This window comes from Rhinatrema bivittatum, chromosome 6 (assembly GCF_901001135.1).
Source record: "Rhinatrema bivittatum chromosome 6, aRhiBiv1.1, whole genome shotgun sequence".
NCBI lineage: Eukaryota > Metazoa > Chordata > Amphibia > Gymnophiona > Rhinatrematidae > Rhinatrema > Rhinatrema bivittatum.
The window spans coordinates 166,930,827-166,953,107 of NC_042620.1; the positions used below are offsets into that span (position 1 = coordinate 166,930,827).

At 40.0% G+C, this 22,281-nt stretch overlaps 2 protein-coding genes across 5 annotated transcripts in view; both read left to right on the forward strand.

Moving 5' to 3' along the window:
- Positions 1-2,053: 2,053 nt before the first annotated feature.
- On the forward strand, positions 2,054-6,814 carry LOC115093239. The gene is made up of 2 exons (XM_029604914.1): positions 2,054-2,345; positions 5,823-6,814. Exons 1-2 carry the CDS (start codon positions 2,288-2,290, stop codon positions 6,725-6,727), a joined length of 963 nt encoding a protein of 320 aa, XP_029460774.1. The 5' UTR covers positions 2,054-2,287; the 3' UTR covers positions 6,728-6,814.
- A 1,413-nt stretch (positions 6,815-8,227) lies between these two features.
- The window catches only part of ERBB4 (erb-b2 receptor tyrosine kinase 4), a 2,403,189-nt gene continuing 2,389,135 nt past the window's right edge, over positions 8,228-22,281 (forward strand). For all 4 annotated transcript variants that reach the window (XM_029606129.1, XM_029606130.1, XM_029606131.1 and 1 more), the window contains exon 1: positions 8,228-8,769. In XM_029606129.1, coding sequence (XP_029461989.1) covers positions 8,688-8,769 — 82 coding nt within the window. In that variant the 5' untranslated portion in view covers positions 8,228-8,687. The remainder of the gene's footprint in view (positions 8,770-22,281) is intronic.

Here is a 22,281-nt window from a genome sequence, read left to right on the forward strand (position 1 = left end):
AGTTCAAGGGGCAGTATTATTTTGACCAATGCATTCCAATGGGCTGTTCAATTTCCTGTGCATTATTTGAATTGTTTAGTTCCTTCTTGCATTGGGTAATTGAACAGCAGGCAGAGAGAAAGCAAATAATACACTACCTTGATGATTTCCTATTGGTAGGGAGGGACAGCACAGACTGCCATAACCTACTGGCCATCGCTCAAGAGGTGGCCAGGCGTTTTGGCGTCCCCTTAGCACAAGAAAAAACAGAAGGTCCAGCTACCACAATTACCTTCCTCGGGATCGAACTGGATGCCCAAGCCCAGCAGTCTAGGTTACCTACGGAAAACATTTTTAAACTCAGGGAGACAATCTTGGAGATGCGCAGCCTTAAGAAAGCCACCTTGAGGCAGTTCCAGTCATTGATCGGATTGCTTACCTTTGTTTCAAGAGTAATTCCTATGGGCAGGGCCTTTTTACGCAGGTTGTCACTTGCTACAGCAGGGGTTCGGAAAAAACACCACTGTATAAGGGTTTCCAGGACAATCAAGAGTGACTTGCTGGTGTGGGAGACCTTCCTAACTGAATTTAATGGTGTACCTTTTTGGCAGGACCCCCCGAGGCATAGCAGTGACCTAGAATTATTCACAGATGCGGCAGGAGGGGATGGATTCGGGATTTATTTCCAGGGAGCTTGGTGCGTCGCGCAGTGGCCGCAATCGTGGCGCCAGCACAAAGTCACAAAAGATCTAACCTTCCTGGAATTATTCCCAATTGTAGTTGCCCTTGTCATCTGGGGGGAGTCCCTTGTAGGATCACACATCATTTTCAGATCCGATAACATGGCTGCGGTACAAGTCATTAATGCACGGTCTGCACGCACTTTTGAATCAAATGCCCTCATCCGGCATTTGGTGCTCACGTGCTTGCGTTTCAATATCATATTTATATCAGTCCATGTCCCAAGTAGAATAAATAACATTGCTGACTCTCTCTCCCGCTTACAGTTCACGACATTCCACAGACTAGCGCCGATGGCAGACATTTCCCTGACTCCCATACCCGAGGCGGTGTGGCTACTTGGCCCCCGAACTTTGGAACATGATCCTGGGGTCTTTGTCTGTGAACACTCAGAAGAGCTATCTCCTGGCGCTTCAGGAGATACTGAGATTCATGGGGAAGGAACCCTGGAAGAAGTAGATTGGCCATTGCCTGTTTCCACGTTGCTGACATTTGTAATGCATTGTAGGAGACAAGGAAAGTCCAGGACAGCGGTAGCAAATCACCTAACTGGTATTTCCTTTTTCTCTAGGCTTCAGGGGTTTCCCCAGTTGCTCTGCATTGTTTCCTGTTAAAAGAGCCATGTTGGGTTGGGCCAGGGAGAATCCCCCGGGAAGGGACGGCAGAAAACCCCATTACCATCCAGATCCTGAGGAAGATATTCAAATTCCTGGCAGACGTCTGTAGCAACGAAGTGGAATCACTTTTATTCAAATGTGCATTCTCCCTGGCCTTTTATGCAGCCCTGAGAGTTAGCGAGCTGGCAGTTCACGCTAAGCAGGGACCTGAGACAGCATGCCTGCAATGGGAGGATACAAGGCTGGAGGGGAAAAAATTGACCCTACGCGTCCCTAGGTCCAAAACTGACCAGCTGGGAACAGGAGCATATATCACCCTCCACGAATGGCAGGGGGAGACCACTTGCCCTGTTCAATGCACGAGATCATAATTGCAGATTCGGCATTCAACACGCGGAGGCCCTCTGTTGGTGCATTCGTCTGGTTTACCTCTGACTAGATACCAGTTTGCTCGGGTATTGCATTTGGCTTTAACATCCCTGGGTATGAGCACGGTGGGCTACTCATCGCACTCCTCCCCCCCCCCCCCCCCCCCCCCCCCCCCCCCCCCCGGTGATGCTGCCAGCGTCATCGAGGCCCCTGGAGGAGTAAAGCCCGACAGGGACCCGGGGGCGACGTGCCCGCCTGCCTCCAGGACCATCTGAGGCTCTCTGACTGGTTTTCTCACTGTTTTCTCCCGACAGTTTGCTTTTTTTCTCACTTACAGGTCTTTTGCTCTGCTGCCAAGCCTTCCGGGACTTCCGGGTTTTGCCCCTCCCCCCCGGTGATGCTGCCAGTGTCATCGAGGCCCCTGGAGGATTAAGCCCGACAGGGACCCGGTAGGCGGCGCGCACCGAAGGGGCACAACAAAGGGGCCTGCCCCTTTGTACGCCCCTTCGTACACACCTGAGTATCACCTGAGAAACTGAGGAACCAAATACAACAGCTCTACACGCATACCAACTTTCAACATGGACAAGGAAAACGAACCACTACTGGAATATCCAATTTCCATCTGCGTGAACAAAGGTAAATATGAGAACAATTACTTAAGGAACAATACCAGAGAGAGAACAAAAAAGACAATAAATCCTCACGCAATAATTTGGTACAGATAAAAAAGGATCCTTTTTCTATTTCCAAAACTCCTGCAACAAACTACTCATGCTAACATTCATCCTGGTAAATGCAAATTCAGTTGCAAAGAAATTCCCAATCATCACAGATTTACTATATGACAATAAGCCAAACTTTATTGCAATAAATGAATCATGGCTAAAAAAAGCAGACGTAGTTCTAAAAAACCAAATAGCTCACAAAAATTACGAAGTATTTTCAGTCCCCAGAATAAACAAACGCGGAGGAGGTCTCTTACTAATTATTGAAAAAACTTTAAATGTAAACCTATCCAAATAACACCCCCCCAAAATCATAAAATAGCAATTTTTGATACCAATATACAAATATGCCTTATGTACTGCCCACCGAGCCTCCTAGAATTAAATATATCACCACTAATTGAGTTCCTTACCACACACTTAACATCTCTAACCTTCCATAGTGTTAGGAGATTTTAATCTTCACATGGATGCCCACCCTTTATCCAACGCATGCCAAGCACTTTTAGATGCTATGACAGCATTAGGTTTCTTGTTACTAACAAACAAACCAACACATAAAGCTGGACATTCACTGGATCTCACCTTCAGCAACCACAATTATTTAGAACACTCCAAATCTGAATACACACAAATTCCATGGTCAGACCATTTTCTTATTCATTCAGACATAAAATTCCTTAAACCCCAAATCAAACAAAGTCATAAACCCCTAGAATTCAAATACAGACCACCTTTTAATAGTGAAAAACTAAAAGACAAACTAGAAGATAAACTAACAGACATCGATTTCAACAACAGCAGTTCTGCCACAGAATCATGGCTAGAAACAACCAAAAAAATAGCTGACGAAATACACCCCATCAAATCGGTACAAAAAAGAAATGAAGCAAGACAAAATAACCCCTGGCATAATGCAAAAATAAAAGATACAAAAAGAACTCTAGGAGCACTGGAAAGAAAATGGAGAAAACACAAAACATCCGAGAACCTAACTAAATGCAGAAAACATCTAGCTTTCTACAAACAGCTAATATTCAATGTTAAAGAGAATATTTCAGCAATAAAATAGAAAAATTTGCAAATAATCCAAGAACACTATTCTCAATAGTTTCAAACCTAACAAGTGACAAACAGGATTCAACACAAAACCTACCAGAAACAAAATGTAATGAAATGGCCAAATTTTTCAGTGACAAAATTACTAAACTAAGAGACAAACTTCCAAACGCTGCCAACCAAGAAATTAAAATGCAAAAAAGGAATGTCAACCCATTGTCATCTTTCACTGAAATATCTGAAATGGAAGTGGAACAGATGCTAAAAATTGCAAACCCCGCCCCACACAAAATCGACACAATACCTACAATTGAACTGAAGAAGTCAGCTAACATAGTCGCCCATACACTGACTAAAATCATAAACCTATCCCTAGTAGAAGGAACAATGCCTGATATACTGAAAGGAGCAATAATAAAACCAATAATTAAGAAAAAAAGCAGTGATCCCCTTATCCTAAACAACTACAGACCAGTATCAAATCTTACTTTAATAGCTAAACTAATCGAAAAAACAGTACAGAAACAGCTAGCTGAACACCTGGATAACAATAACATACTGTGCCCCTCTCAACACGGGATTTCGAAAACATTACAGCACTGAGACTCTGCTCCTCTCTCTAACAGATAACATCCTAGGAGGCTTTGATAGTGGTAAACACTATATTCTAATAATGCTCGACCTATCGGTAGCCTTTGACATGGTAAACCATAAGACTACTAAACAGACTGGAAGAAATCGGATTACACGGCCTAACGTTAAAATGGTTCAGTTCATATCTAAAAAACAGGTTTTTCCAAGTTCAGATCAACAACACTTTATCAGAAAAAATTAATCTCAACACAGGAGTTCCACAGGGATCAGCGCTATCTGCAACTCTTTTTAACATATACATGCTCCCATTATGCCACTTACTTGCAGGACTAGGAATTATACACTACATTTACGCTGATGACATTCAACTAATTCTACCCATAGAGGACACCTTAGAGAAAACATTAAACCTAGCCAACATGTACCTAAGCATTATAAAACTACTACTGACACAAATGGAACTTGTAATTAATATAGATAAAACAGAATTTATACACCTAGAACGAAAACATTCTGAAATTAGTCAAACCTCAATAATACTCAAACGTAACCAGAAAATTGAACTAGCTGGAAAAGTACGTAACTTGGGAATAATTATAGACCCCGAAATCAATCTGAAACACATATCACTAAAAGTAAAGGAAAGGTATGCAAAGCTCATGGTACTCAGAAAACTGAAACCATTACTAACTCAAAATGACTTCCGAACAATACTACAGGTACTAATTTTCTCCAGCACGGACTACTGCAACGCCCTTATGCTAGGACTACCTAATACGACATTAAGACCACTGCAAATACTTCAGAACACAGCAGCCAGAATACTAACAGGAAAACGAAGAAGGGACCATATAACTGAAACCCTAGCAGAGTTACATTGGCTACCAATTGAACACAGAATTAAATACAAAACCCTTTGTATCATTCACAAACTAATTTATGATGAGAAATCAGATTGGTTAAACACAGCATTACGGGTACACACTCCACACAGGAACCTCCGATCAGCAAATAAAGCACTCTTAACCATTCCATAGGTTCAAACAGCAAGACTGACCCAAGTGAGAGAAAGAGCCCTATCGCTAGCAGGACCCATAATCTGGAACACAATGCCTCCAGAGATCAGACTACAAAGTGATCTCAAGGCATTCAAGAAAAGTTTAAAAACATGGCTTTTTAAACAAGCATTTTACAAAGAGACGGGTGAAAAGAGCGAAACTAGTCAGGAAAAGACAGAAAGGTACCAACACACAGTACTTAGGACTTTACAGTAGATTAGTCTATGAACTCTACACCACAATAAGCATAAATATAATACTATGTATAATAAAACTACCCGGGTAAGTACCTTGGTACAATTGGTCATGATCTACTTTGCTAAATGACTATGTATATTGATATATTGTAACCAAACCTTTAATGGCACCTGTTAGAATGTACTATAGTACACTTTTATCAACATTAAATATGTGCCTACATGTAAACCGTTGCGATGGTATTTAACTTAGCAACGGTATAGAAAAGTTTTTTAAAAAATTAAAAATAAATAGGTGCGGCGACAGCAGCAGCCGGCCTGGGTTTGCAAGACAGTGAAATTATGGCTATTGGCAGATGGGGGTCAAGGAGGTTTAGATCATATGTGAGGCCGCCGGGTTACTTTGCAACTGAGGAGTAGCCGTGATCATTATACAGCCACCGCTTCACATCTTTTTCTCCTCTTGCTTCTTATGTGCAGACCATTGTTGGAGGCTGTCATTCGCATGGATCATTGGGCATTCTTATGTGCGTTGGGCACATAAGCGGGCCCAGCAGCGCCCGACGCGGGAGTATCTAGGGATGGTAAAGCAGCGAATAGCATTGATTTGGAAAGGAATTTCAGGGATGGTATGGGACCAGCTATTACAGACTGTGTTGGAACTGCGCAATAGCAATCCCGTTACGCCTACAGCCCTCGTCATACACCTGGGCGGCAATGATATGCCTTGGACCAAGAGCGTAGCCCTCACACAAAAATTGCAAAAAGACATCCTGGTATTGCATAATATGTTCCCGCAGTCGGTGATTGTATGGTCCTGCATCACCCCTCGCAGAGTCTGGAGGGGGGAAAGATCTCATGCAGCGGTGGAAAATGCCAGGAAAAAGATCAACAGATGGATGGTAAAATTCATGAGTACTATTGATGGTTTGTCTGTGATGCATGAATTGATAGACGAAAGCCCAGGGATGTTTCGGCACGACGGGATACATCTATCGGACATAGGTTGGGATATTTTCAACTCTGACCTACAAGATAGTATTCAAGCGGTCGTACACCAGTTGGCCGCAGCCTGGTTGGGTGGGGGGTCCCCGGTAAGCAGTTCCGCTACCGGGGAACCTTGGCCTGGTGACTGGCACAAGCAACAACCCCCCCCCCCGCATTTAGGAGAGTCCAACAGGTGGTTCGGACAGGGCAAGCAGCCTAGCAGAGCTGGCCTAGCAGATGCTGAGGCGAGGCGATTAGAACTAATGTTCCCGACTTCCACGGTCGGGTCGACGGACGCTATGGCTTCAACGGCCAGGGGTCACCCGCCTCAGCTGATTTTCATACCTTCAACTTTAGAAGAGTGGGGAGGCCATCGCCAGTCACTAACTTTGCTATGATCTGTTATGCAGTTGTGTATAGTTACAATGTTGTTATAGTTATGCTTGCTAATTGCTGTTTATTCAATGCTGATGGGCTGCGGCCAATTTTATCCAACCAATAAAATCTGCTTTTCGAATGAAGTCATTGCAATGGCGCCGTATGTGGGAAGTGGGAGGTGGGGGAGGGAGGGGGCCAACGCAGCCTTTACACTGCCCACATTGGGAGCCCTGCGACTCCGTTAGGGAGCAGGGCACAATGGGGCGGGTAAGACAAAGTAGGCAGGGCTAAGTGGGAGGGAGGGGGGGCTGGGAGGAGGCGGAGAGGAAGGGAGTAGAAAAGGGAGAGCCAGCACGGCAGCCCCTTCTTTTCGTCCTGGGCAGAGCTGCTTCATACACTAAGCTTTTCTTGTAATGTCAATAGTAGCTCAGAGGGCAGTTTTCCTTTGCTTTCTCTAGGTGATCACTTACGATGGGCAAATGTGTTAATGTTCGCTGTGACAGTGATAACAATGCTTAAATATATGATTCTACTTCTTTATTTATTTATTTATTTATTTAATTTCTTTTACTATACCGATGCTCAAGACTAGGTCTTATCGTACCGGTTTACAATGTAACTGAGGGGAAACCAATTAACATCAAGGTAGAAAGTAAAGTTACATTAAACAGGGAGCGTAAAACCTGGGCAATGGAAGACAGTACAGAATTTAAACTAAGAAACAATTAGAGAGAGATAAATATATAATCAACAAAAACTATAAGATACGTAAACATAGATTTATCCTAGGCAGTTATTAGCATGGTATGTCCAGTGGGAGAAGGAAAGGGTGAGGTTGGGTGGGGGGGAAGGGGAGAGGGAAAAGAGGGGGGGTAGGTTTTTCTGCAGAAGTTGAAACGATTTGCAGACTTTCACGCTATGCACAGATTGGTTATACCAGTTGCGCAAAAAAAAAAAAAAAAAAAGTTATGTGAAAGCTTAAAAAACCCGTCGGCAGCTTTGATACAAGTCTAGTAGTCTGCACAGAGGTTCCAGTGACTAATTCCCAAATCCTATCCTCTTAAAAATACAGTGAAAAAGAGCAGTTAAAAAAAAAAAAAAGCAAAATTAAAACATTTTAATAAAAGCCCAATAAAATTCAGCTGAAATGAGAAAAAAAAAGTCACAACTCAACCATTGTCCAAGAAGGGGGTCTATTCTGGAAAGGCACGTCTTGTTTTCTTAAACATTCCCTTTGCTCCATGGTAACCTCAGCGCTGGACGCGCACTCACCCGGGAAAGGCAAGCTCGTGCACACTACTAACAGGTGTTTTGCCCGTGCTCGAGCTGGTTCACTATTTTGGGAAGAGCTTCAGGACCAATCAGACCCGAGACATGAGATCTGTACGTGGGTAAGGAGGGGTGGGGGCGATGAAGGGAGGGAGGCTGGAGAAGGGAGGGGGAGTGGGCGGAGTTTTGCCGCCGCTGTTTTTTTTTTTTTTACACTCCCTTCTCTGCTTATTAATCCTATGGAGCCGGAGACGGGGGAGTAATGGAATGAGGCGCTGAGATACGGATATTTTTGGCTTTTTTTTCCTTACGATGGCAGTCAGTTGGGCAAGAGTGTGAGGGGAACCTGAGAAAGAGGTTGGGAGGTGAGAGTCCTCGCTACGATAGCAAGATACGGAAAGAGACGTACAAAACTGGTTTGGGAAAAAAAAAATAAAGAAAAAGAGAGAAAGAAAGGGGAGTGTACACTTCTTGCCAACAACTTTTGCTTTTCTTACCCCTCCCTCACGAAACTGAGCACGGCGGAGCTGGGAGAGAAGAACTGACCGACACTCGGGACCTGGACAGCTCTGCGTTCCCCCCCTTCAAGTGCACGGACTTACAAATTCCTGCTGAAGAGGGAGGGAAAGGGAGGCTCGCGGGAGAAGGATCTTACCCTTTGGTCATGTAAGTGTGGATAGCCGGAGTTGAGTGGAGAAGTCTCGGCGCGCCATGAAGCTGCAGGCTGCGGGAGGACTCCTGGGCTGGCTGAGCTTGCTTTGGGTGACCTGGCAGCCCGTCACTTCGCAGACAGGTGAGTGAGGGAGCGAGTGCCTCTTGCTTCACTGCTGCTCCTGGTCGCTATATTTGCTACACTGAGACCGGGGTCCCAGTGCTATAAGTATGCATGTATATACCTTCCTGCCGGTGTATTAGTGAGAATGTGGATAATTTCTCTTCTTTGGGGATTCCCCGCGGGCTTCATCGCATTAATGTCTGTTTTGTGGGATCGAAAGTGACAACACTGTGTTGGAATAACAGTTACTTTGGTGATGCACAGAAATATAGTCCCGTTCACTAGGTAAAGAGCCGGAGAGGCAGGGCTGCTGTTGTTCCCTTCTGTTTTTCGAGCTGTCAGGCTGTTCTGCAGATTCAAGTGCTTATATTCTTTCCTTTACACCTGAGGTATGACCCACTCAGTGTTTATTTACGAACTGGCTGCTCATATTTGATATTAACAGTCTGGAGGACATTCTGCTGGACCTTGGGTAGAATTCAGACAGTGCACTATTTTGGGCAGTATTCATAGCTTGCATTTCTTAAAGGACTGGGCTTTCGATTTACTGGATCTTACAATTCAATGCTGCCCGGTTGACCCGCCTGCTTGTCCTGAGCTGCAAAATGTATTCTGCAAACTCGATCCAAAAAATCCCATCGATATTGCTGTTCTTGGCTCCCGCATCAGCTAGGCATGGAGTTCAGCTGCAGTTGGCTTCAGTCCCTGCAACTTCACTGTTTATTTACATACGGACTGGCTGGATAACTTTAGTTTATTTTCTTTGAGAAGATGTGCCATGTGCACCAGTGTATCACGATTCACGGGTGGGTATTTATAATATTGCACATCTCCCAAACAGAAAAGCATACAAAAGTGCAATAATAGAACGAGGAGGTGGCTCGTTTGTTTTTCTCTGAGTGGAAGTAAGTTTCTTGCCTTTGAGTTTTGGCGCTAATTTGGGTTCAGGGAAGTTTTTTTGTTAATGTATGATAGTGGATCTTGGTGAGGAAAGTGGAAAGACAGTGATTCAAGACCTACCTGTGGGGTGCATCCTAATCTGGCAGAGTGTGACCAGGAAATGTTGAACATAGAAGCAAGAGTTATATGGATGACAATATTAGGCCTCTTGCCGTGCCTTGAATGTAAACAGAGCAAACGTGGTAGCCAAAGAAAATACACCCCGGGTCTCAGTTATTCTGTGTGATATGGGATCTGAAGAGAAATGTCACCTGTCGTGTATTTACCACCCTCCGCCCCCGCCCAGAGGTAAACTGTAAAGTGGTTATCAATGGAGCTTTTTAGCACGTACTTCCATTTATAAAGGCGCAATGTATTTATAAAGTAGGATACGGATATTATATGTCTGTTGGGGGGCACTCCTAATTCTTTTCATGTTTTAAATAAATACAGTCTGTGCCTTTCATGGTATAGCTAGCCATTTGGAACAGATCCAGGGCTTCCGCTGGATTTCTTTCTTTTTTTAATTTCTTCCTTTCATATTTACTTCACTGACTTGATTATGCATGGTGATCCTTTGAAAGGCTTTTGAGACTGATATGTATGTTTAGCTGATAGGAATTTCTATGAGGCAACCCACTGGGGTTTGTCTGCTTCAGTCACAGCCATGGGGGACCTGTCTCTTGGACTACACGCAATAATTTGGTATTAGCTGAGATGCCGAGGTTAGGTAAAAGCTCTTTTCAGAACCGCTGTAAGGAGAATAATCAGAATTAACTCCGCAGCTATACTCCACAACAATGTATGGCATTGCATATATGATATAAATATGTAAGCTCTTATCAAACTGAGTTTCAGATTTTGTTCATAATTTTAGCTCTGCCCTTGCACATTTTCAGATGAGATTGCAAATGTTTTAAAAACTGAACAAATTATTGCAAATGTTTCAGAAACTGAAATTATGTGGGGCACACAGTCATATACACATGGAAAAATTCAGTTTTTACACATTTTTCTGTTTACTTTCAAATGTAGTACGAATTCAGTTCAGGTGTTGCTGCCAAATGTTTTTCTTAACCAAACATTAAACAGTCATGTTAATTATAGTCTTAACATCATAAAAACAAGTTAGGTCGTCCATCCTTTGTATGTGTTTCTTCCAAATTAATGCGTATTGAGCTTTTTCCTTCCCTGTTAGCAGTCAGTAGCAGTTTATTGGAGTTTGTTTTGGTCCAAATGAGAAATTAAGTGCGGATAAGTAAACTAAGCTGCCAGAGGGCGACAAGATGTTGAGTGAATTGCTTTTAGATGAAACAAATTAAGGAAACGAGGGTAGACAATCTGCTTCTCGCATTATTAGACACGCTTGGAGTTCAGGGGAAAGTGGCATATTTTTGAGATGGTAATTTTTCAAGAAACAGGAGTATACCTTATTTACTGGTCTATGTGAACAGAATAAAAAATCTAGATTTTTGGGTGTAGGAGGTGCATGTAGGTCGACAACTGATTCAAAGAAATCTGTTCAGTTTCTTTACTTAAATACAGTTCCTTTTATTAGGTGATTCATTGTAAGGACTTTGTTTCATAAATGATGCCCCTCATTTCTCTTGAGACATTACATTAGAGCATTGTTTAGACAACAAATAATCCCCCAAGGCAAGGTATTCCAAAATTATCATAATATTTGTGTAATGTGTGGCTGTTATAAAGTACTTGTTCAATTCTTTCTCATCTGTTTGAGGAGGAAGATTTTGAGTTATGAAACACAGGACTATAAGACCAGTGTAATACCTAGATAAGATGTGTATGTGTTTTATTTTCTCTCTGCAGCACTGCACAGGCTGTATGCATTTCAAAGCTCATAAGCATTGCAGTTGCAGCCGACTACATTTCAAGCCTACTTGTCTTATCATGGCTAGGAGTAAATATTTTCAGTCAGATGTTCTCAAACATGGACAAGCTGACAGTGAGCAATTATTTTTATGTTTGATATAAAAAGAAGTATTTTATAAGTACTGTATTCCATTGCGTAAATGCACATTTACATTTGCACATTTAGAAAAAAAAAACTATGCCTTTTTATACCACCCTGGTGATAGTCTGTTGTATAGTTTTGTGTAATTGTTTTCTTTATCAATTGTTTTGGCAAAAGTTAGACATACCCATACAGATAGTTGGTTACACTGTGGTTGGTACATTTTTTCACAAGTTTACTTGGATACCCCCGTATTCAGATCTGGCATAGAAGAATTTAGCAGTATAATGTTACTTTTGTGGCCTTTTGTTGGTTTATAGTTCAATCCTGGAAAACTCTTCTACTTCCTCATTATACTGTTCTATTTTTTTGTACATTGTATTAAAACTTTATTTTTGGAGGCAGACTTTAAAAAAATAATTTCTATTATTGTATTGACTTCTTTCAGTTTGCTTGACTGAATTTACACTTTTTTCACTTATACTAATTTAAATAATTCATAGCTTTTTGACTATTTTTTTGTGTTGTAAATTTATTTCTCTCTCTCTCTGTCCTTTTCTCCACCTTTCATGGTTCTTTTTTTCCTGCCTATTCTTTTTGAACCATGAATTGATATATTTATTCATATACAATTTTCCATCACTTTTGGTTTTCCAATTTAAGGGTTTTTCTTTCAACAGTCTTTAGTATGCCTACGTTTCTCTCCACTTGTCTTCTTTGTCAACTCCTATTCCTCTTCTCCCAAAATCACATACTTTTGCTTGAGTGTACAGTTGCACATTGCTCAGATTTATTCCTAGAAGGAAATAAAAAGGCATTGATTCAAGTCACTTGTGCATTCCCCAGGTACTAGTTCCCAAGGCCAAATCTCTCTTTAAAGAAGCTTCAAGATTCCCTAGAGTACAATCTTTTATTTCCCTGTCCCCTCCTGACCAGAAAAGCAGGAGGAGTGATGTTTTTATGAAATAACAATGGGTGGAACAAGCTTCTTAATTCTAAACATCTATTGAGCATATGTAAGAAATATTGTTTTATGATTGATGCCTTTGCATTGTGTTCAATGAAGATAAGTTAAATCACAGATTGAAAAGGTATCCTGTGCATTTCTGTTATTAAAATATAAATAACTTCAGAGGTGTTTTTTGCTCTCTTTGAAGGCATAGAAAAATGTGCAGATTTAAATTTGAAAGAATAAGGAATATTATATTTTATCACTGATTTTCATTTATCTAAGAACACACTAAATCAAACTCTTGTTTATATTCTTATTTACCATGCATGTAAGGTTTATTATAGTTATAACATTATGTGAAACAAGTGTGATTTAGTGTATAGATTATTACTATCTGATTAAAAGGCTTTTGAGTGAATGTTATATATAGATATACATTTTGCATGCATATCTATCTATTTATGTGTGGCACTGCATGTGTGAATTTATGAAAAGATTATATTTTTGTAAACATAAATGAAGCTATATAATGTAAAGGTTGTGTAGCTGAATTTTTTTTTCCTTGCACATTTAATGTAATGTATGTTAAAGATATAGTGGTAAGGTGTTTCTTGTGAATATCTTTCTACATATGTATGGTTGTTTATGATTTTTTCATTCACAACCTGATTTTGATAAAAAGAAGCCTCCTTTGAGGAGGAGCACATATTGTGACAGAAATGTAAATGCAAAATTTGTTATTTTTATAGGAGTGGTGAATACTCTCATAATTGAAACTGCACTAAACTATTGTAAATGTTCATTTTGCATACTACATATTATGTGATATTTGCTATGATAATTACATATTTTTGCAAGCATTAAAATGTTTATAGAATATAAACAAGAATAAGTGATTAAATTAGTGATTTTTGGTAAGACTGCACCCCTTAAGCAGTAATAGTCTGGAATAGAAATTCAATTTTGACATACTTTTATCAAATTCAACCTCCTTTTTTTTTTTTTTTTTATTCAGAAAGTGAACTTTAATGCAATGCTTACTATTCATTACTTTTGGGTGTGAAATAAGAGTGTCACTTCACACAAGTATGTTAAAATCAATGCATGATGGAACATGCCAATACTTAGAGTTGAATCTTAATTTATAAGATAAGATGATGAAAAACAGTGCTTTTATGTGAAGTTAATTAACTTTTATATTTCCTTGTAGTAGCAATTTAAAATTTAGTCAGTAATCTGTGGCAATAGCTCAAATATTCAGAGCTGAAAATAATCACAATTTGTATTTGTGCAGCACTTTTTCCTGTGCATAAGATCTTTGAGTTCTAATAAACAGTAGAATTGTTCAACATTTGCTGAAATGACAATGATCTCTTGGGTGATATGTGACAGTTGTTTTGTGTGCTGCCAAACTAAAGTATAGAATTTTGTGGAGGGATAAGGCTAGAAGGTCATAAAGGACATGAACACAAAGAAAAGACATTGGGGTTTATGCATATTTTTTGAGAAGATTCATTGGTTCTGTAGTGTTTAAGAACAAGGGAGAACTGAAGGTATGAAGGCTAACTGTAAACAAAAAAAATGCTTTGACTACAAAAGGAATATAATGTACTATATTTTAAACATGTTTTGCCAGTGGCAAATTATTTTTGGAAATGATGCCCACATTCTAATGCAAGTATTTTTTTTTTTGTTTGTTTTTATTTTGTAATAGATTCTATTCTTGTTCTGTTTGCTGCCTAAATTAACATGCTGTGTGTAAAAGAGGAAAATGCAAAAAAACAGAAAGGCATGCAGCTAATTTTGTATGGCCAACCGAAACCAGATACTTGCTATTCCATAACTTCTGTGAGCTAACTTGGCCACATGCTCCAGTGCATACGAGTGAAAAGGTTCAAGTCACTTTTGGGATCCAGATTCAGACTTATTGGCATTTTGTTCAAGTCTTAACACTGGTTTAAAAGCCAGATCAGTTTAGTTCAGCTTGGTGTCCCAGCTTGAACACAAGCTGCCCCGAGTTCCTTCTTACTTCTGATACAGGTTCACAGCTGGAATATTAGACTATATGATTTGCTGTTCCTTTGTGATTGATATTTATTTGTTATATATTGTACCCTGACTGTGCTTTTGAAAGCATAAATTGTGTATTTTGTTACAAAACCAAACCTGTACGGTATACTACTAACAAGGAACATTTCTGGTAGAGTAGAAGCAAATATTCAAACTAAGTAAATGGTAATCTAAATTAAAAAAAAAAAAATTGCATTTTTTTTTTATTTTTTTTTTTTTAGAATTGTTGCCTGTTTTTGTAGGTACTTAAAGATAAATGTGTTTCACAATGATTATTTTTATACCTACAGTACCTGAATGTAATCTGCTTTGATGTGCTGAAAGACCTAATATAAAACAAATAATAATTAAATAGTTATAATAAAAGAAAAGCAATACATCTACAGTATATTCATAGATTGGCTAAATATCACAAGAAGGCTCTAAGACTTGCTACTTAGTGATAATATAAGTTCTTCTATAATAATAATCCTGCATAATAATTGTTTAGATTTATATATCACCTTTGTTCTATTTGCAAACTTTTGAAAGCAGAATGTTCTCTTTGAAACAGTGCATGTGCATACTGAGTGTTGGTTGGGGAGGGGTGACAGTTCTAAAAATAAGCTGCAACTACTTGTGATCTTTGGGTGGAGAGATAAAAGTGAGTGTGCTCTGAGACACAAGTAGTGCTTCTGGAGAGGCACAAAAACCATGCATGTTAGTATACTGTTCTTTAACATGGTGAATAGTGGAAATTTTTGGATGCAGCTTTTAAAACTGCTGAAGTGTGATCTGACATTGAAAGCTCTGAACTGTCAGGAGAAATCCTGGAAAATAAGTTCATATCTGTTCCACATTGAGAAAGATACTTTATCTCTTAGTGCTTCAGTTTACTTAACTATAATTGCAAATTAATAATACCATTTCTTTTCCTACCTCCCTGTATTTCTTCCTTCCCATCTCCAGTGAAAAACTTTATTCAACTAAATTTTAAAAGAGTTACATTTACCAAGTATTTTTTCCTGTTTTGCTTCTATGAGAAAAAGTCTTTAAATGAAGTATGTGCATTAAGGGACTTGCTTATAGTCTCACCATAGAGGTGGCAGAAATAAGATTGGTTTGAGAAACATACATATACAAGAGCCCATGCTAAGCAGTCTCTATGCTCTAAATACTTGACTATACTGCCAAGCAAATTTAAAAGTACACTCCCTAAAATTTGATAACAGTCTTTCCCTTTTAGTTAGCATGGGTTCTTGTTTCCAGTATTCCAAAAAAACTCATTGCGATAATAAGATTCTCATGGTAGAATCAGAACTGTCAGTTTTGAAGATTTCTTTCCTCTATAGCCTGCAAGGGCTTTAATATTTTTATATGAAAAACAAAAGAAAATGTTCTTCATCTATAGAGGATACAACCTTTGTGTTTCATTGAAAAATATTACTTTAAGACATTTACCAGCAATGTTTACATACATACTTCCTGTTTCTCTGTTTTCCTGTATCTTCTGAGGAATGATAACTTCCCAATTCTTTCATTTGTCACTTATACACCAGCCAAAACAACCCTCACAGGAGCACTTCACCTCTTCTGTCTGTAGTATTTGGTGCTGACAGGAAAACTTTGGTGAGCACAATAAGCAGGAATAGATAGATCATTGCACTGGAAACATAACATTTATTTGGTACAATTTAAGACCAACCAAACCCTGGCTCAGTGTGAGTGACAAGCCATTCTACCCCATTAGTTTTTGCACAGCTGCCGCTTTGTCAATATGTCTATTTTTTTTGCTCCTGCTTCAGAAATCCCAAGTCTTAAGTACATCAACTGAAATATTTGGGTCCCATGAACTCTTGTTTTATGCCCTTTTGACTTGTTTGTGACACACAAAAAGATTTCAGCCCTTGATAAATTAATCCCTACGTTGTCGATTATGTGAGAAATACAGTACATAATATCTAGCATCACTGTTTCTAGACAGGACTATCCGTGTAATAGCATATGAAGGCAAGGTGCTGTGTGTCTAAGACATAACAGCCATTAGGTGTCCCACTGTTACCATATTTTCCAGAGAACACTGTTGAAAAGATACTCATGGCTCTTAGTACAGTTAATATAAATATAGACAAGTTTTCAAAGATCTTACTATCTTTAGAGTTTATAGTGTTCCTTATTTGGAATTTTTTTTAACCATGGTAGCCGTAAACACCCTCTGTTCTCTAGCTGTTACAACGGCTCCCTGTCTACTGTCTGCAACATAACAAAACAATTTGAAGCCGAATAAAATCAGGACTACAGCTTTATTTTCATTTACACTCAACCCCCTTTGAGCACCTGAGCCAGTTACTGTGACCCTATCTTTCCAAGCCTGACATTGGCCCTTCATTTCCATTGGACCTGCCAGACATCTCCTTGTAGCTCATCTTCAGGCTGTCCTCCCATACCACTATTTCTTTCTCCTGCACCCACTTTGCAAACCAGCCTGCTGCCAGCCTCCATACTCTGTGCTGGTGCTCACCAGGTGCATTCCCCACCTTTCTAGGCAGTGGCTTCCTGGAGCAAGACAATTATTCATCCAATTTGAAAACTTCAATGTGCATTAGACCCTCCCCGATTTATCCAATTCCCCCTCCCTGTACCTCACTGAGGGTGGGTGGTTGGGAATTGCTGATAAAGAGGACAATCTACCTGGCTCTCTCCACATTATACTCTACCTGCCTTGGCTGTTCATAAGCCTATCAGGAATCCCTGTTAGAGCTCAAATTAAATTAAACCATGGGGAATTCAAAAGGAAGACGCGGGGGGGGGGGGAAGCATCAGCACTTTTTGGTTCTTCCCTCCCATGCATGCTAGCCTAGGGGCTTCCTTTTCCAGAAACCTAAAGAAACATTTTCTGGAGCTGCTGTTACTTTTCTTACAATTGATTAAAAATGATCTTTCTCAGTAAACAAGAAGCTCCGTTGTGAGAAGAAAGTGGCTAATGACAATAAACCTCTTAGCTGGTGGGAAACGCAACAGATCAATGTGGCTGCTAAATCTTCTAGTACATGTAATTTGAGAACCAAGGCACTTTCTTGCTATGATAGGGCTAGCAAATCCAAGCTGTGATAGCCTAATAATCATAAACTGGTGTAATATCATACATCATAGTGCATAAAATGTATGTATTTATGTGAAAGGAAGTATGGGTCTAACACATTGACCTAGCACTCTAATTACTATGCTGAATGAATCAAATAGTATAGGTCACAATATGAGAAACATCTTTTGTTCATGCTAAAAGGTTATTTCTTCTTTTCAACATGTCATGCTGATCATGCTACAAAATTTTGCACAGTACATCCTAACGATCTTTGCAGCTGGTACATGTATATGCCATTTAAAAACAAAAATTAATTTGGCTATGTTGTCTGTTTCATATCTTCCATCAAAATGTATATATCTTAAAAAGATGCCACAGCTCTGTCCGATTTTTAAGGCACTTCTAACATAGTAACATAATAAAAGATGGCAGATAATGACCAAAAAGGTTCATCTAGTCTGCTCAGTAGCAATTTTATGCACATTTACCCAAGTAGATCAAATGTACACATGGAACCCATTCCCCAATCCTGTTGTGTTTCCTTTTAGGGTTGCAACTGCTGCTTCTATGCAGGTTTCTCCATGCCTTCCAGGAAGCACAATGCAGCCATATCACTGCTGCTGTGGGCTTCTTTTCTAATCTGTTATGGCTAAAACAAATGTACAATGCAACATGGTTAACAAACTTTAAAAAATAAATCCACCAGCAGGTCATGATTGTTATGGCTGGAAACATTGATTTCAGACTATACATTATATCGTAACATTTTTTTTCATCTATATATGGTAGGTTATTTCTAAACTTTACCCTCCCCCCAAACTCCTGCTTTAAGTGTATGAGCTTGAGTTAAAATATATATATATATAATAAATAAAACCCACTTTACCATTTTATATGTCTACCTATCTGTGACCCAGAGAGCACTGAAAACAGATTTATTGTCAATTTGTTGCTTTAGGCTAGTGCACATTGAAATACAAGCAAGATTTATAAAATCACTTAAAACATGGAATCAAATTTGAACAAAGAATTGGGCATATGAAGGGTTGGTGTTCTGTGTGGGAGGAGAGACGAGGAGAAAATCATGACCTTTATTAGCCCATATAAAGGTCATTTGTACAGTGTAGGTTTATTTAGTGAATTCACAGATCTCTGTTGCCTACAGTGTTGTAGGGTAGTGGTATATTTCCAAATATTTTGTACAGTTTCTCATGTTTTTATCGTCTTTTCATATCATAATGCTGCTGTTTTAGCTTGACGGATGGCTACAGCTACCTCAGTGTCTTCTCTGTGTGCCTTATTTTCTTTTATTTCATTTTCAGTGTTTAATTCATGCAATAGTTTCTTATTTTGCCAGCAGGAGGCCCCTTAAAACAAGATGAGTCTTTTCAGAAGAAATAAATAAAGGCTGTTCACATACATATATGCCTTTCAAATAAAAGAGTAAGTGAGGTAATGTTGGAGAACTTTTTTCTCCTTAAAAAAATAGCTGTATTATGTCAGTGACCTGTAATAAATAGCACTGCAATGAGAAGCGACAGCCTCATTCACCTTGCAGCCATGCAGAAATAACTGAGCTCTCTTCCCATGCCTTGAGAAAAGAGGAGGGGGGAAGAATTAAAGAAAAGAATTGACCTTGGCTTGCAGTCACTCTCACACTAGCTAGGATCAGGCTGCCACCAAGGGATTGGAGTTTTCACTAGCAATCATTTATTTTGTTTTATTTATTAAAATTAGTGGTAGTGATGCTAGTAGTAGAGTAGTAGTAGTTTGCCTGCACTTGTTACTCTCTTCTATTAAGCATATGGAAAATGCATACTTATTTATTGAACATATTTAATTTCTGAATCTCTTAAACCCACATCAGCAAACATCTAAAGTCCCATGAGCTTTAAAGCATAGACCAATAGACCTGTTTAAAAGGGCTACAAACTTTAGGTATGTTAATGAAGCGGCAAGAGAAATCTGGTGGTTGAAGAAAAGAGCAAAAATAAGATGCCCAATATTCAAAGCGTGTTCAGTGCTATTCAGCCAGATAAGTGGGATTTATGCAGCTAAATAGCGGCCGCTGAATATGTGGCTCCATTTAGCGGCCGCCGCTTAGCCACGAAAAAAGTAGGCATGTACTGGGCAGATTGGGGACGGAGCGAGTTAGCCATATAACTTACATGGCTAAGTACCGATACTTGGAGTTAGCCACATACATTTGTTTCTAAGTTTAGATGCCCCATAGAGCTTGACGAAGCTGAGTAGGCTTATCTGGCGAAGTGTGCACATATATGTGTATATTCAGCGGTTTTGCTGTGCCCCTGTATATACATCATAACTTAGCTGGATTAGTCATTTCTGGCTAAGTTACTTAACAGGCCAGTGTTGAATATTGGGCCTATGGAATCCTGTGATATTGTCATGACTTTGTCTGTCTGCTTCAGTTTCTGATTATTTAGCTAATCCAATTTCACAGAGAGGTGGTGGATGCCTGGAATACCTTTCCAGAGGAAGTGGTGAAGACAAAAACAGTAAAAGATTTCAAAGGGGCAAGGGATAAACACTGTGGATCCCTAAAGGCTAGACGATGGGAATGAAGAAAACAGTGAATGGAGGTAACTTGCTGGTGTGGTGGTTACTACCCTTAACCTATAAGCCTGACACTTTTGATGCAACTCCAACATTGCTCTCTGCTTCAAGGTCAAGAGGTAATAGGGAATTGGATTCAAACAGGAACCAAAAAGGGCTCTGACTTTGTCCTGGATTTTCTAAGGTCGTAGGGTATCCGTGCCATTGGCCGAACCCTGTCACATGGTACGAGCACTGGATGGCTGGCGCCATCTTGTGCTCCTACCATGTGACAGGGGCTGACCAATGGCACCGGTAGCCCCTGTGACATAGTAAGGGCAAAGGCTATCTGCGCTATTTTGAATACTGTCAGCCAACGGTCCGAGTGTAGGAGGTCGCTCCCAGACCCCCTCTGGACTTTTGGCAAGTCTTGTGGGGGTCAGGAGGGTCCCCCAAGACTTGCCAAAAGCCCCTGGTGGTCCAGCGGGGGTCCGGGAGCGATCTCCTGCATTCGGGCCATCGGCTGCCAGTAATCAAAATGGCACCGATAGCCTTTGCCCTTACTATGTCACAGGGGCTACCGGTGCTATTGGTCAGCCCCTGTCACATGGTAGGAGCACAAGATGGCGTGGGACATCCAGTGCTCCTACCATGTGACAGGGTCCGGCCAATGGCACATATACCCTGTCACATGGTAAAGGCAAAGGGCCATCGGCGTCATTTTGATTAGTGGCAGCCGACGGAGCAGGAGATCGCTCCAGGGACCCCCACTGGACCACCAGGTACCTGTAAAAAGTTTTTGGTGGGGTCGGGAGGGTGGGGGAAGCTAAGGATTTAGTTTTAAAAGGTCAGGGTGGGTTTTTTGTTTATCGGCTTGGGCGCAGCCGATAAACAAAACCGCGATCGGGCTTGATGAAAAAAAACCCCACATGTGAATTGGAACCGGAATCCGAACCGATTCCGGTTCCGATTCACATCTCTAGTCATTTTTAAGTTTGATGGGATTCTGAATTATTTCAATGTTTTTTCATTCAAGGTGTATAAATTCTGTTTTTTCAATATTACTAGTTCCATTTGGTTTAGTAGTTGTTTTATTATATCTAGGTACAGCATTGCAAAGTTTAATGTCTTTTCAATTGTTTCTTCTACCGGTAGAATTAGCTGAATGTTAGCATATATGTAATGTATGATATCTAGTCCTGTCAGTAGGTGGCAAAGGGGCAGCATGTAAATGTTACATAGTCACCGAAAGTGCTGAACCTTGGGGGACCCCTGTCTTTAGTTCGATTTTGTCTGATATTGTGTTTTTTATCTGTACCTGAAAAGATCTATTGTTAAGGTAGGATTTGAACCATTCAGTTGTTTTGATTTGTAATCCTATTTCTTCTAACCTTTTTAGTAGTATGCTATGGTTTACTGTGTCAAATGCTGCTGACAGATCTAATAATATCATAATGTAGTGTTGTCCGCTGTCAAATGCGCGTAGTACATTATTTGTTAGAGAGATTAGTAATGTTTCGGTACTATAGTGTTTTCTGAAGCCATGTTGCGAGGGGTAGAGTATGTTATTGTTGTCTAGATGTTCTGCTAGTTGCTTTTGTACTTCTTTTTCTATTTAGCAAGCACAGGTAAGTTTGAGTCAGGTCTATAGTTACTTAAGACATTTGGGTCATTGTTTTTCTTTTTCAGTATTGGTTTTATTATTGCACCTTTAAGTGAGTCTGGCATTGCTCCTTCGCTAAGTGATAGGTTAATTATTTTGGCTATTGTTTAGGAAGTTATATCAGCTAGTTTTTTTATATCCATGGTGGGAATGGTGTCAATTTTATGTGGGGCAGGATCCAGATTTTTTATTATGGATTCCACTTTGGTCTGGGTTACCTCATCAAATGTGGACCATTGTGTCACATCTCTTTTGTGCATTTTGATTTCCTGTTTTGTTAGGATCGGAATCTTCGCTTTAAGACTTGTGAT

Excerpts from the sequence above, each read along its gene's own strand:
- LOC115093239 (XM_029604914.1), top strand. The coding sequence starts at position 2,288 with ATGGACAAGGAAAACGAACCACTACTGGAATATCCAATTTCCATCTGC. Across the intron at positions 2,346-5,822 it reads TTCCATCTGCGTGAACAAAG|ACCATTGTTGGAGGCTGTCA; the intron begins GTAAATATGAGA and ends TCTTATGTGCAG.